The sequence below is a fragment of the Mauremys mutica genome, chromosome 11 (assembly GCF_020497125.1).
Source record: "Mauremys mutica isolate MM-2020 ecotype Southern chromosome 11, ASM2049712v1, whole genome shotgun sequence".
NCBI classification, from domain to species: domain Eukaryota; kingdom Metazoa; phylum Chordata; order Testudines; family Geoemydidae; genus Mauremys; species Mauremys mutica.
Genome location: NC_059082.1, coordinates 83,051,554 through 83,067,412, shown reverse-complemented (window position 1 = coordinate 83,067,412; position 15,859 = coordinate 83,051,554). Strand labels below are relative to the sequence as shown.

The 15,859-nt window shown below is 49.4% G+C and overlaps 1 protein-coding gene across 3 annotated transcripts in view; it reads right to left on the bottom strand.

Moving 5' to 3' along the window:
* RAB26 (RAB26, member RAS oncogene family) overlaps positions 1-15,859 on the bottom strand; it is a 191,169-nt gene that overhangs the window by 56,744 nt on the left and 118,566 nt on the right. For all 3 annotated transcript variants that reach the window (XM_044979688.1, XM_044979689.1, XM_044979690.1), the window contains 2 exons: positions 7,095-7,136; positions 3,451-3,517 (listed from right to left, as the gene is read on the bottom strand). In XM_044979688.1, coding sequence (XP_044835623.1) covers positions 3,451-3,517; positions 7,095-7,136 — 109 coding nt within the window. The remainder of the gene's footprint in view (positions 1-3,450; positions 3,518-7,094; positions 7,137-15,859) is intronic.

The window sequence follows — 15,859 nt, the reverse complement described above, 5'->3', positions numbered from 1 at the left end:
GGAAAGGCCTAGCATGATCTAAGGGCTGCAAGCTGGAGATACACAAATTCAGACCGGAAATAAGGCATAAATGTTTAACAGTGAGAGTAATTAACCATTGGAACAATTTACCCAGGGTCACGGTGGATTCTCGATCCCTGACAATTTTGAAACCAAGCTTGGATGTTTTGCTAACAGATCTGCTCTAGGAATTATTTGGGGGCAGGTCTCTGGCCTGTGCTACCCAGGAGGTCAAATTAGAGGGTCATAATGGTCCCTTCTGGCTTGAGAATCATAGAATCTTTGCCCCCAGTTGGTACTGAGCCATTGCCCCAGCACAGCACTGTTGGGGACTCGCCCTCTTACCTTTTGCACACAACTCGGGGCCTTAACTATTTGTGGTTAGAGGGGGCCAAAGTTTTCCCATGGAAAAATGGGGTTTCATTGAAAATCAGCCTTTTTGGAAACTTTGAAATTAAACATAGTTTGGAATTGAAATTTTTGTTTCATTATTTAAAAAAAACCATCCCAAAACTTTGGAAGTTTCAGGCTTTTGTTTTCCCCTCTCCACTTTTTTCCTTTTTCACCTTTCAGTGCAATACAGTGAGTGCTGGCAATAGCTAGCGCTTTCCTCCTCCCCTCCCCCCAGCACGTTTCCCATTTTCCAGTCGAATTTTCCAAAGATTTCTCCAACTTTGGAAATGTTACAGAGTGGAAAAAGGAAAAAGGGGTGAAGGAAATACTAGCCAGCATTCCCTGTATTGCACTCACGGCAACAGAGGAAAACAAGAACTGGGAAGAAAAAGGAAAAAAGTTTTTCAAAATTTCTTAATGACAAAAGCTGTTGCATTTTGAAATTTTCCTGTGAAACACTGAAAAATTTCAAGCCAGCATTCTGCCTGAGATGGTGTATGTGAAAAATATGATTTTTTTTAGACATCCTCTGGCAGGAGAGCCCAGAGTACTGCCCAAATTCCCGCTTGGGTGATTCCATTTTCCTGTCTTAGATCTCTCTGCAAAGACCTGGGATTCTCCTTCATCTCTTCCCTGAAATGTCGAGCAACAGCTGCATTCTCCCCAGCCTCCCCGGAGATTCCTGCATATACCGTTTGTCGAGCACTTTTGGGTCGTCCCCAAGGAAAGGACCTGCATAAATGTCTCTTGTCATTATTACAGCTCATTTCACGTGGAGCTACAGGAACCTCCTGTTCGGTAACCATTTCCCAGGAGGGACCCAACCAGGGTCTCATCTTCTCTTGATGTATCTATGGAGCTCCATTCACTTTACCTGGAGCTCCCTGGCAGAACTGGAAGAGAAGAGAAGAGGTTGGCCTGGAGATTGCTTAATGGAGGGCTGGGATGCTCTGACAGAGGAATCTCTCAAAGGGAGAACATACCAAATCATTATAGCTCCTTCCAGGTCTATCCCTATTGGCCATTAGTTACCGCAGAGATTTCATCACCACAGAATGGTACGAGATGTGGCTTCTGAGACCCACAGCCAGGGGTGCTGGATCTAGGGGGGTGGCTTGAAGGAATAACGGCAGCTGAATGCCTGGGTTCCATCATCTATGGGGTGTTTACTGTTCTGTTCAATGGCTTTCAGCACCCCAAGTCTACCAATTGTTCCACCAGCCCTGCCCACAGGGCGCGGAGAACTGACTGGAGCTGTTAAACACCCACCCCTACCAGCGCGGGTTGGGGCAGAGCCCCATTGGCAAAGGCTGGGTTATGAGTGTGAAAGACAAAATCTTGTATGGTGGCTGCACTGGAGTCTTTCCAAGGACCATTTCAGTCACCAGAGCTTAATGGTCAAACCATAAAATACCCCAGCCAGCTAAGAGCTCATGTTGGGGCTACGCTGGACATCAGGAGGCAGATAATCAATCGCCCTGGAAGATGAATGCCACGTTTCTGCTACCTGTGACTCAGCAGATGCTCTGGAGCGAGCAGCGAACTGCTCATTAGATATTTAATAATCATCTCGTGGAGTCTCTTTCTGCTCCACAAACTATTTGTTACTTTTTGGCCGCATCCTATTGGGAAACACCCGATCTGCTTATTGCTGATTTATCCGTTCTAGAAATGCCAGCAGGAGGGCGTCTGAGACAGAGACCCAGCCACAGCTTCCCTCTCACAACCGCTGCTCACATGGAACCACTTAGAAGAAACAAAACGCAGTGAGTACAGAGCATGTCAATAACTCAACACGGCCCCGTCCCGTAACGCTCAGAATTCCAGGCTTTGCAGCAGGGCTGATGCAGCCTGGCTTCAAGCCTGGCCACTGCCTCAGTTTACCTTCCATCACTAATCAAGCAAACCACAACTGGTGTTTCCACAGCACTGCTCCCTGCCCTTCTGGGGGCGGTATGTTACCATGAACACTCAGCACCTTCCAAGCCTCCCCGCTGGGTTCAGTTACTCCTCTCAGTAGCACCCTCCCTCCAGGCTCCCAGCCGGGGCTTCTTACCCAGCAGGTCCCTCAGCTGAAGTTTATCTCCCAACAGACTCCTGTTCTTTGCAGGTCCCTCCCCTACTCTCTGGACTCCCCTGGCTGCCCATACATTCCCCAGCAGTCATGTGTTCCCACGACATGACCCCCAGGGCTCATTCCCTTCAGAGGAGGAGCAAGGTAATCCGGCCCCAGCTCCCTTAAAGGGTCAGTTCACCCTGACAGGCTTCAACGGAGCCTCACCGATTTCCACCAGCAGAGGATCTTAAACGTGAAGCTAACCAGTCTACGTCCCTTGCCCCGGGAGAAGGGCAGACAGGGCTTGATCCCGCACCCTGGATTTCCTCGCTGACTCCAACAGAGGCAGGATGAGGCCGAAAATGAATCCATTTGATCTTTTAAAATTCTCTCCATTTAAAATCACCTGCATTTCTAGTGCTAACACTAGGAATAAAGCGTGTTTTCAGGTGCTAACAGCGTCCTCTTTCAACAACAGCTCCGTAAAATAGCGACGTGCGAGGGGGGTGAGATTTACTCAGTCACTGAGGAGCTGGACAGTATAGAGAAGCTCATTTTGAATGTCCCTGGGAGATTTTTTGTTTAAATGATGGCCTCCCTTCCTGCCGTGCTGTGCCTAGGATGATCAGATGTTCTACTTTATAGGGACAGTCCTGATATTTGGGACTTTGTCTTCTATAGGTGCTGATTACTCTCCATCCCCTGTCCCAGTTTTTCACACTTGCTATCTGGTCACCTTAGTTGTGCCCCAGACACACTAGCAGCAGGCTGGGGCACAGAAACCAGGAGGGGAAAGTGACGGTAACACAGAGCTGACTAGACTCACTGCCCCGCCCGACTCAAACAGCAGCAACAGGGACCAGAAAGGTGCATGATGCTCTGTGTGGATCCATGATCTCGGGGGCCCTTAAAGCCCCACAGAACGACAGACATTTTCCTGACACTGTCCCTTTAAACTCTATTCCCCCCCCCGAAAGAAGCAAGCGCAGAGAAACTCTTACCATGGGCGTCTCGGTAATAGGCGTGAGTGACGCTGCGGAACCTCTCCTGCCCCGCGGTGTCCCAGATCTGAAAAGGGCAAAGACAGGACACCATCAGACAATGCCAGATGCTCAAACCAGCCCAGGCTGCTCTAGGAGCTGGGAGGATACGCCGGGCTCCTTTGGTTTCCTTTTAAAGATGTTTCGTTTCTTTTAAGTTTAAGATGAATTAAGGGGGAGGGGCTGGATGGAGCTGATCCCAGGACTCCAGAGAAGTAATAGAATGAGGATTTTGGAAGTCTCCTGCTTAGTCACATGTTGAAAGGGACCTGCAGTCCCCAAATCATCCCTGCCGCAGTGTGCTATCAAAATGGCACCTTCTGATTGGACTGCTAATTATTGTTTTAATTCTACTATAAAGTTACCCCTTTTGACTCAAGTGGTTAGCCAAAAATGTTGGGGTCCTGTGGATTGGTCCAGTTAGAAATTATGACTGCACATCCTTTGTAAAGAAACAGGATTGCATCAAAGAAGCACCTGATTTGAAGTCCTGTTTCTTTGAACACAGCAGAAATCAAGCACAGGAGATCATGTCTTTGCACATCGCTCCAAGCCTCTTTCAGACAACACTCTGCCCAAAAGCGCTCTCTGCACTTTTCTCAGTGCCACACTCCCAGTGTGACTGCTCTTGGCTTTTCTGCCCCTTATCACCCAGCTTCTCTGGTCTTTCTGACGCTTTCTCAGACACACGTGCCTTCACAAAACAATAGCCAGTGAACCCCCTTTGCCCAAGTGCCTTTGCTGTGGGTGGTGACATGGGCCTGTGTATGCGGTGGAGGTTGTTATTGTTTCAGCTACCTGATAACTTAATTGTTTCTTACCACTCTATTCAATGAAGGGCTGTGGTCACACCCAACCCATAATAGTATGGAAGCCACCTTTTCAGAGATTTGTTCTTTGTACTTAGCGATCAGAATCTCTTTCCTTTCAGCCCACCTCCCTCTGCAGATCTAGCCAGTTAGTTCTATTTGTTATTACTTCTTTGCTAGGTCTTGGCCACAGGCAGGTTCTGGTTCACTCATGCTACCACCACAAGCTACTTGTTCCATGTCTCCATCCCTCCAAGAAAAGCACCGTGGAAAATGGTCCACTTAGGTCCTCATGGCTTCATGTCCTGCCAGGCCACAGACCGCAGGCTGAAGTGACTCATAGCTGGGAGTTCAGCAGTCTGCTCACATGTGAGCAACACCAGCTGTCAGAGCGACGGAGGAAGCATTGTGGGTTTCAGCAACGAAGGGAGAAAAGTTAAGACCCAACCAGATATTCTTTCGGAAAATAAATATAAAATCCAGTGCCAATGCGCACTCCTAAGAAAATGACTTTAACGTTTCATTTCAACAACAATTCATGGTCTGATCTATTCACACATGATTAATTTGCAACAGGGGGATGTTTGTAGGGATAAGAATAGAAAAAGTGACAAGCGCAATAAATATTTAAGAGGTGCGTCACCATTCCTCAGCATGTCTGAATACTGAAATGATGGCATTTGACAAATGGCCTACAATGCCTCCGTAATCGAAAATCCATTTGCTGGATGGATTTGTGGGGACCTACTAATTGAATTTAGCAGTTTTTAATGTAGTGATGTGTTCGTGCAGAAACACACAATCCTGCTGGGGGAAAGGAGAGCTAATGTTATTAGTTAGCTTCCGGCACAGAGATCACAGAAGGCAGCCAGACCCTGTGGCATTCCAGCAGCTCAGATTCTTTTAGAACTGAAAATGTTGAGTTGAGATATCATGGGGCCGGGATGGATCAGGGGGCCAGGTAACAGTGTCTTTCACCATGGAGCCTTTCACCTCGAGGGTCTTGTCTGCACCAGGAATTAGTCTGGATTTCAGCCATCATAATGCACCGCCATTGCAGACAAGGAAAGACATGATCTAGAGCAGTGGAACCCTGGTTTCTATTCTGTTCTATATAGGTTCTTATACCAAAAGCTTATCACCATAATATCTGAGCATCTTCCAGTAGTGTATTAAGCAACACGACTACACATTTGTCACATGTTGTTTGTTCTCCCTGGGGGAGAGGTGGGTACAATGGAGTGTCTTGTTTTGGTAGAGTTTTAAGGTAGGCTTTTTGTTTTTAAATATACAAGTTCATGTCGGGATCGCCTCTAGCAGTTTCGGTTGTGGCTTTCCTTGTCTGCGTGGGTGAATTAAATCAGCAGCTGAAAGCAAGGCTCATTCCAAGTATAGACAAGATCCAAGTAACTGGTTTGAATCGGGGCTGTGTCCAATCAGAATTCATTCTCACCTGGTGGCGGTTCAGTCGCCAACATGAAAAGAGCTGCTGGGTTTGGACCAGTGTCCCCAGCACAAGAATAACCAGCAGGGAGGTCAAGGATCATGGAGACTTGCCTCCCCTCCCTTCCCTAAGGGACCCCTCACAATCAGGCTTGAGTGGCATTAGTGGGGAAGGCAGGGGAAGCTTGCACTGCAGCCAGCTACGCTGTACTTGTTTAATGGCGCACAGAGGCCTGTCTCCAGAGCTGCCGCTCAGCAGCGCTGAGGGAAATTCCCACTAAAGCTATTATAAAGATAAAGAAACAGGTATATAGACACAGAGAGGAACTAATGCAAAATCACAACTGCCAAAGCTATTCCGCGAACTGCTGCTCCCCAGCGTGTGGCTGAGGCTTTGTTTGGTGTTAGATATTGCTGATTTCGTTACCCTGCAGCACAGGTTTGAAAGTCGCTTGCAGACGGGAGAGAGCACTCTGGTACGTTCCTTACAAATTCCCTGAGGAGACCATATGCTGGGGAACCGGGTTAAGAAAGCCCAACAGATACAAAAGCCAACCTTGCTGGGAATTCTTCAGCCTGAGCAGATCTGAATTCAGCCCCACTACATGAGTTCAGAGGTCTGCAATGTCCTTCTCCACCAGTGTACTTGTGATTGGTTGATGGTCTCCTGGTCTATGCTGTGGTGGCGACAGGGGAGGTGGGGTGTTCCTTTTTAAACAACAGAGGCCTAACTAGCCCCAAGTAGAGTGGTATTATCACCTCTTGTGACTTGCATGCTATGCCTCTGTTAATGCAACCTACAAATGCATTTGCTTTTTTTGCAACAGCATCACGTTGCAGACTCATGTTGAGGTTCTGATCCACCACAACTCCTAGATCCTTCTCAGCCGTGCTGCCAAGCCAATTATCTCCCATTCTGTATTTGTGATAAGGTTTTTCTTCCCTAAGTGCAGCACCTTACATTTGCCTTTGTTGAATTTCATTTTGTTGTCTACAGCCCAGGTCTCCAATGTATCAAAATCCCTCTGAATTTTAGCTTTATCCTCCAAAGTGTTATCAACACCCCCAGCTTAGTTAGGGTGTCCTCGGCAAATGTGATCAGTGTGTTCTCTAGTCCTATATCCAGGTAATTAATAAAGATGTTTAACAACCCAAACAAGCTATCCTTTCACACTAAACCCAACCCAAACCAACACTAAACATTTTTGGAAGTGCAGAAGGGTTTCATGAAGCCCTCGATCAACCATGGGAATTTATGGGGTTCTAGTTACCATAGCCAGCAGCACTAGTCTCACAGCCAGCAAGCTGACATGGACGAGGTCAGGTTCAGATGAACACGGGTCAGGGACTTACCTGCAGCTTTACCTTCACTGCATCCACATTTAAGACTTTATTCTGAAAGAGAAAACAGAAGAATGATGAGAAAAATGTATCCTCTGTACAAAACAGATTTAGACAGAGTTACATCAGCAGTGGATTTACCCCATCTTGTTTTGTTGCACTGACATTTTATTAGTTTGTACGGAACTGGCCAACAAATACTTAAGATTTTCCTGGGTAACTGTCACACCTCCGTATTGTGTTGACTAAACATCAGCCTTTCAGTTATGCAGCCCCTTTCATCCAAAGCACTTTACCAACTAATGCCTGGAGAGAGATCGCTGCAGCCAGTGCTGGAGAAGAACACAGCAATGGTTCAGCAGTGTACGTCAACCCCACACAATAAGGTAGAGAGAACTTTAGGGAGGCAGAATGTAATTGTTCAGAGTGGAAGTTAGCAGGGCAGTGGGGTTACTGACACTTATGAAGGCAGTCAGCAGTCAGGACCTTGATTTTTCAACCCCTTTGAAAGAAAGACTGTTCCTGCCAGCACATTCTGGGAGTTAGTTCTGGGTTCTCAGCCACCGGGCCATTGCTCTCACACCTCTGCTTCCCCATCGACAAAGGGGAGATCGTACCAAACTTCTTCCCAGGAGGGAAGAAGTCATTACACATTCCTCCCGTGCTTTGTGTGCTGGAGAACACATGCTAGAGGGCATTCAAAGCACCACCAGCAAATACATCTGCATTACACCAGCTTTCAGCCAACACAGAGCTGTCAGATTTGATCCTCAATAAGGTCCTTGCGGCCACAACAGGAAGTTTTTCTTCCATTCCTGGTAAGCCTGCCCCAGCACTGCCCCTACAGCACAGTCCATGGTGTTAACGCATAATATTAAACGCAAGGCTACAAACAAGGTCACGACCGTCAGAGGCTGCATGTTCTTTGCTGGGGTGTTGAACCGGGGGAAGATCCAGAGATGTATCAATTTAGCTGCTGAAGTGGGCACGAATGAGACGTGTCAGTGAAAACACTCCGTAAGAGTTAGAGTTGGTATGGCAACACACATTTTTTCATATTTTCTGTGTGTATATATATATCTTCCTACTGTATTTTCCACTGCATGCATCCGATGAAGTGGGTTTTAGCCCACGAAAGCTTATGCCCAAATAAATCTGCTAGTCTCTAAGGTGCCCCAAGCACTCCTCGTTCCTTTTACTCCATAAGTACAGGCCCAGGACACCTTCAGACGTCTGGTCACAGGAGAGACTGGCATGACCTTGTCAGACCTGCAGCTGTGATGTCCTAGTGACCATCTGAGGAGCAGTGTCAATCACGAGTCTCCCCCCAAGTCATGGGCCAGGAATCCAAAAACTTCAGCACCTGCCTTTAAAGAACAGGAGAGGTTGGACGGCTAGGCCTGCATGGACATCCTGGAGGTGAACTCCTCCTGTCCTATAGAGCATGGATGCTCTCTCCGTGCCCAAGGAAGGGGTATGGTGGTGCCTTAGCAATGGATGCATTAGAAATCTGTCAGTAGAACAAGTCCATGTCTTTAATATGGAGATGAGGGTCCTCAGCCTACAGAGCCTAGCATGCCAGGAGGCCTGGCTGCTCAAATCACGACACAGCACTGCATGCTGGGTTTGGAGTCTCTGCGGGTCACCACCGCTGTGGTTAAGATGACAGTAGGTGCAGAGTGCACTGTGCAGCTAATGGCTGCATATAATCCATGTTGGGTCTGTATAGACAGTGCTAGGCCCTGCTCCCTCTCTCACTGCCTTGGGAGTGTTCTGACCCACACCTTGCACTGCAGGCAGACACGGCCTCCGTCTTCCTCTGCCATAGAGCAAGATTTGCAACTCGCCCAGCCCTGCTCAGAATGTGCCTCTGCAGCGCAAAAGCCTGGCAGAGCTCATCAGCACTTCCCCCATGGAACAGACCCATCTTAGGAGCTATTCCAAAGTCACGTCCAGCTCCCAGTGTAGAGAGATCTCTTGGTTATGATTAGGAAACCTGACAGATGTGTCAGAAGCGACACAGTCACACTTGGGGTATTCGTACTGCAACAAGAGAATAAATATGAAAAATGATCGTTTTCCACCCGAATGCAGGCACTTTCTTTCAGCAGCAGGGACATGCACACATCGGAGAGGAAACCAACCCCAGCTCCGTGCCAGTCTTGGGCACCTACAGACAAACCCAACCAGTCTACTGGCAGCCGCTAAAGCAGACGGGCAGGTTGTTGAGACAGATTAATTCTGACCATCCCCTTTGAAGAGGCTTTGCAGCAGGACGCAAGCGCCTCTCCCTGGGGATGTCCCCGAGGAGCAGGCACTTTGCACCAGCCGCAGGAAAAGGGAAACGAGTGCGACTCCAGCTGCAGCTTCCCTGACCACAAGTTAGCAAAATGCAGCTGAAATCCAGTGGCAGCCTGGGGCGCTGCTGCTCTGGAGAGGCTCCCCAGGACTGCGGGGATGGCAGTTGCCTGAAGCGTGACCGCACGCAGCAGCTCGACCTTAACCGTGCCGCTGTTGCGCCCCAAATAAAATGTTGCTTTGGTGGGCTCAGAGGCCTCCATTTCCAACCTGCCCATTTGGTCCCACTCTCTAGGGCTCTGGAAATTAACTGGTGATTTCCTCCCTGACAGCCCTTCTCAAAGCTGCCACAGCCCCCCCCGTGACCAGAGATACCAATGCCGCCAGGCTTTGCACGCCTTGAGGGGCACTAGCTGGCAGGCAGAGGACACTGGAGAGGGTGCAAATCAGGAGCGATGTTTATGGGGTAGAGCCACGTAAAGGAGGGCAGAGCCAGCCCGCTGGCTGGAGGGTTGGCCTGACCTCACTCTTGGAAAGTTCTCAGCGAGGTATGGACGGACTGTCAGCTCTCCACCCTCCCCTCGACTGTGGGTTGGGGGGAAGTTGGTAAATCCTACGGCCCTTCAGGTGGCTCTTTCCCACAAGCACTGCAGAGAGAGCGATTCCCCATCATTATTTGGGTAAGGAGTCCGCAGGGGGCTGTAACTGGGAGCACGGGTTTCACTGCTGAAGGCTGTGATCACAGACCTGTCTACCTAGAGCGATGCTACTCTGTATTTGCACTGAGCTAGCGCCGACAGGCCCCCCCCCACCCCATCGGGCCAGGTGACGCACAAATGTTTCACCAACGAGACTCGTGTTCCTACAATTCTCTTTTACTCGTGCTGCCCTTGTGTATACGCATCTCCAGCTCCTCTCAAAAGACCCCCACCTGGTGGGGCAATGCTAGCGAAAGTTTGCTCATAAGTTTAGTGACCCCCTTCAAGGGGCAGGGCCCATCCCAGAGTTTTAAAATTCCACCTTCAAACCGAAGCCCTCCAGAGACCGCACTAGTGTCTGTTTCTGGGTGTCACTGCACCAGGGACTGGCAGACAGGCCGAACCCAGAGGATCGTTTGTGTCTAATGCCCACGGTGACAGGCCCTCATCTGATTCTTTCTTCAAATAGATGGATATACTGGGAGGCATGGAGGTCTGAATACAAATGAGAAAACATCTCTTCGTATCCATCTCCTACACCTATCAGAGCTCTTAAAAACCTAGCAACTGCCATTTCAGAACAGCCGACAGTCCATCGAGCCTGCCCTCTCCCCGAGTTTTACTGAGTAGACTGACACCCGCTAGTTCAAAATCCCAAGCCCGGGTATCTCACTTTCCATTGTGCCAGAGCAGACCAATGGGCCAACGAGCCCAGGAACCTGCATCCAACAGCGGCCAATGACAAATGCTTTGGAGAACGATATCAACGATCTAAAATGCACTAACTGCACCATATGGGGGAAGGAATTTCTCCGATTCCAGCTGCTGATCAACGTCTGCCCTGAAGCATGAGGATGGGGAGTCCTGGTAACTGCTCTCCTAGCTGCAGGTGTTATTTTTTATTCATAAGTTCTCAGGCGCTTGTTTAAAAACTTCCTCTGTTATATAAAAATCACCTGTGGAAACAATTTATATTGTGGTGCAACTAGAAGATCATTTTCAATGTCAATGTCTACTGCAAGGTACATATTTGGCAACTTAAACTCCAGTATCACTGGTGCTAATTTATACTATTGCACATAGCTCTGACTGGAGGACCTCTGGCAATAAATTAATGAGCTACAGTATGCGGTGTTAATGGCTTAAAAAAGATACAGCCAATTACTTACAAATATCCAGTTAGTAACCACCCTTAGAAACGTAAAAATCACTTCTTTTCCTGCCAATTTTGCTTCTTCGTCAAACATAGAGATGCTCTCTCTCTCTCTCTCACACACACACACACACTCTCTCTCTCTCCTTTTTGTTCATTTGGACCATAAAAATCAATAAGAAAATGAGATGAAGCAGTCAGACTTTCTGCACTGTCTCTCCGTGCTGCCCTTGTGCTGGACTGAACTTTAAGGAGATGAAGGATGGGCCAGAGATTATGGTGCAAGCTTGGGAATCGAAAGACCTGCAAGACTTGGGACCAGACAGGCGATCTACCCTGTCCCGCATAGGGGATGGAGAGAACAGCACAGCACAGGGGTGCTGGGAGGACGATTGTGAGGTGCACAGATGCTCCGGTACCCAAGGTAGATAAACGTGCTGAGCTGAGGGTGGATCGGAATTGCTGCTGGCCGTGCTATATCTGCACTGATGAGCAGCAGTTCCACTCTCCTCCTGACTCGCAGGTTAGCGACACCGTCCCAACCCTCCCCTTACACAAACATTATTGCTGCGCACGACAGCAGACAGGCTGCAGCACCGCTCTCCATTTTTTTGATGCATCCTAGCAATTAACGAGACTCTAATGCTCCTATTTCCTTTTTATGGCAGTCCCTGCTGCTTCCACCCTGTGCCATGCTGATCAACCAAATCAACAAAACCATAACAACTTTATCTCCACATCTAAACTGCCTGCTGGGAAGGGGCAGCTCACGGGAGCCGAGCGGTGCAGTTCTGCGTCTCTCCTGGCTGCTATGCAGCAAGAGGACAAATCCTCGAGTGCCTGTTGTCAGATCACTTCTGCACAGGGAGAGGGTGAGGGCGAAGAGGCCTGACGGTTATGAAGAGGGAGTGTATCTAGTGGTTTGAGCAGGGGACTGGGAGCCAGGACACCTGCTTCTAGTCCCATCTCTGCCTCTGACTCACTGGGGAAAGTCACCCCCTCCCCAGGACTCAGTCTGTAAAGTGCTTTGAGAGCCCCAGGGAGAGGAGGCACCAGGAGGTGAGAGGTTAGGATGACTGGAGGTGACTGGCTGAGTCCCAAGTACCGCCTCTCACGTATGAAAGGAATGAGCTGCTTTCAGAAGCAAAAGGACGCTCTTCCTTCTGGCTGAGGATGGGCCGACTGCGGGAAGGGGCCAGGAAGCACCCCAAGCCCTGCTCTACATCCCTCCCTTGCTTGGCGGGCGTTCCCCTTGGCTCTGCTCCCTTCCCACGCTGCTCCCATTGCCTCTGGGGAGGGGAAGCACCAGCCTCTGCACTGCCTGCCCCAGCTGTTCAGTTGGACACTTTCAGTGCTGAGCAAGTCACAGATGCTGCAGGGAGTGAGGAGCAGAGAAGATAGGAGCATCTCGGGGTTGTGGGGGGAGCGGCACAGAGACCAGTGCCTAGAATTCAGAGCCCCCCTGAGCAGCCCGTCCAAGATGGAAACCACCTCAGGGCAGAGCACAGTTCAAGATGGGTGAGATTATCAAGTACAATCAACAGACTAACCAGTGAGAAGCAGAGGTGGCAGAAAAAGTGATTTTGATAGAACACAGCGTGGTTGGTTTGCTCCACTGTTATTATTCAGTGCTTGGGAGCATTCAGCCAACAATGGTCCAAAGAAGGATTCATCTCAGATGGGTGCTCGTTAGTCACTACTGATCCTTCATTATTCTCCTGATTAAGGAGAACCAGTTGGAACCAAGGAGCAGAATGTTCTATGTCCAGATTACCTATGTCATGGATATATCAATCACACACTATGAAAAAAACTAATCTCCTTCAGTATCCAGAGACTGAATCCAGAAAAACGTGTTCAGAAAATCTTTGTCACCACAATATGACTCTGCACTGACCTGGCACCTTAAAATCCCATTAAGCCCACAGAAAAGCGGGTGGGGATATCTCCTTGTTGAAAAATTGGGAAGAATCAGCAAAGAGCTACAAGAATGATTCAAAACCCACACAACCGCAAAGCTCAATCTATGTAGTTTATCCATCAGACGGCTAAGAGGTGACTGGATCACAGGTCATAAGTACCTACACGGGGAGAAGATTTAGCAGAAGGTTCTTTAATGTAGCAGACACAGGCTGAGCGAGATCAAAGGGCTGGAAACCGAAGCTAGATGAATTCAGACTAGAGATAAAGCATAATTTTTTTGACAGTGAAGGTAACTGACTACTGGAATGACTTCCCAAGGGCTGGCGTGGACTTTCTGTCCGTTGAAATCTCTAAATCAAGAATGGATTTTTTTGTGTAAAGTTCCATTAAACTCAACCAGAAGTTATGAGGTTGATGGGTGAGATTCTACGCCTGGGGCATGCAGGAGGGCAGACTAAATTATCATAATGGTCCCTTTATGGCTCTGACCACAATGAACGAATGAATCTATAATGAAAAGTTAAAGACACATCCAAGCGAAAGGTTAGAACAGCCCACAGACTGAGATTTGTCAATAGATTTTATTTAAATTTATAATAAAAACATGCAAACCCCCCCACATCTCTATTACTCTGGGCACCTTTGGCTGGTAGCACAGCACCTAGAAGCTGTCCCATTGCACTAGGCATTGCAAAACACAGCCCCTGCCCCAAAGAGCCAACACTCCAAAAAGACAAGACAGACAGACTCAGGAGGGGAAACTGAGGCACAAAGGAGACACGACTTGCCCACAGTCACACAGCAGGTCAGTAACAGAGCCAGGAATTGAAACCAGGCCTGCAGAGTCCCAGCCCAGTGCACTACCCAGTGGACCAAAGCCAGCAGCTTATCTACCCCCAGTCTCCAAAAGAACCCCCCAAAAAGGAGTCAGTCTTTGTCCGGCACAGGGGTTACATATCACAGTTTACAGAGCATGCCCCCAAGGGAAACAAACCAGGGCGAGCTCAGCCCAAGGGGAGGAAAAGGATCCAAAGTGGAGGGCACTGGTGGATACCACCCTACTGGTACCCCCTTTTTAAAACTGATTCATAGGGCCAGAAGGGACCATCGCGACCAGCCATGCCATTATGGAAAGTAGGAACAGTTTGTGAACTATTCGCAAATAGAAAACCAGGGTGAACCTCAGCTCCAGTGAGAAGCGCCTTTGATTTTTAAAAAAATCTTTCCTCGTTAATAATGTAAGGCATCAGCTGTGTCTTGAGAGTGCCCCTTCTAACAGTCCCCCTGGCTCCACAGCAAAGTGCCAGGCGAAGCAATCTGCTAGCATACGGATCCCCTTGAAAAGGCGCCACTTCGCTCTCCAGCCGCGACGTGGGCCGCCAAGACAGGAGGGAGGCAGATGACAAGTTTCCCATTTAAATTGTGAATCCGCAGCCTCCTTTATCGGGGTGGGCAAAGGGCTACATAAGCTGGCGTCACACACAATACCCAGCAGGAACTCAGTTTCAGGCCTGCGTGCACTTAGAGAGCACGGTGGCTGGGGAGGAGACAGCTGCCTCAGTGAAAAGCTCTCTGGAAGAGTCTGTTCCGGGCCCCGCGATTGCTGGAGGACAAGTTCACTCATTTCTCAGAGAAGGTGTTTTCTCTCTGTGTGTTTGTAATATAATTGGTTGGTAACAAGGTTCTGTCGGCTAAAGCAATCACACACCACTCGGCAAATTAACTGACTCTAGTAACAATTGTTTTCTGGATGGATTGCAAGGGTGGACCATAATCTCGAGCCTCGTGTTGTTCTGATAAACAAGCAGAGCCGCTGGCTGCATGTTGGCGGAGGACGTACAGATGTTCAAGATGCTGGCACAGCTCTTCGACAAATGCCCTCTGGCAACAGCAGGCTGCCTGCCAGGGAAGAAGAAGAAGAGCAGTACAGGAATCGCACAGCGCCATGTGCGCGGCCTTGCCAGCCAGTCAGCATTTCATCATGCAAGAATCCTGGACGGACAAACACACCGTGGGCCCCTGTCCCCCAGCTTCTGAAAGAGCAGAGGTCAGCAGAGCTCCTGTTACTCGTCACTACACACACCACACACATCCTGGGCATCACCACCCTGCCCAGCCCCAGGAGCAGGAAGACAATTAGTCGAGGTGCAGTGTGGCCTAGTGGCCTGAGCTCTGGGCTAGAGTCAGGACACCTGGGTTCCATTCCTGACTCTGTGATGCTGGGCGAGTCCCTGCCTCTCGCAGGGAGCACGTGCAGTGCCCGATCTTGGCTAGAGCCTTTTGTCAGCCTTATAACAATGGTACAGGGTTGCTGGCCGAGAGGGGCTCAGGCACCCAGCCCACCTGGGAAAAGCTCCGCGATGGAGAATGAGCCGACCCAGACCCACCGGTGAGTAGTTAATGCCTGGGTGGCAGTTAGTCAGGGAACCCCTGGGCCTAGGAGAGCGCAGCGAGGAAGCCCAAATAGGGGAAACGCCTGAGGAGCGAGACTCCCCAGGGAAGCCAGGTCTCCCTGGCAAGCAGAGGCTGATGGCGAGAGGAGCAGACCCAGGCAAGGGACTATAGCATCCCAGGAGAATAAACTGGGTACAGCACCGCCAGGGGAGGTGCTGGGGACTGGCTCAGCAAAGAGCCACACACTGTCAGAGAAGCCTAGTGTCCGGCCGACCGCCCAGCAAAGGCCCACGGTGCAGGTGGGGCATTCA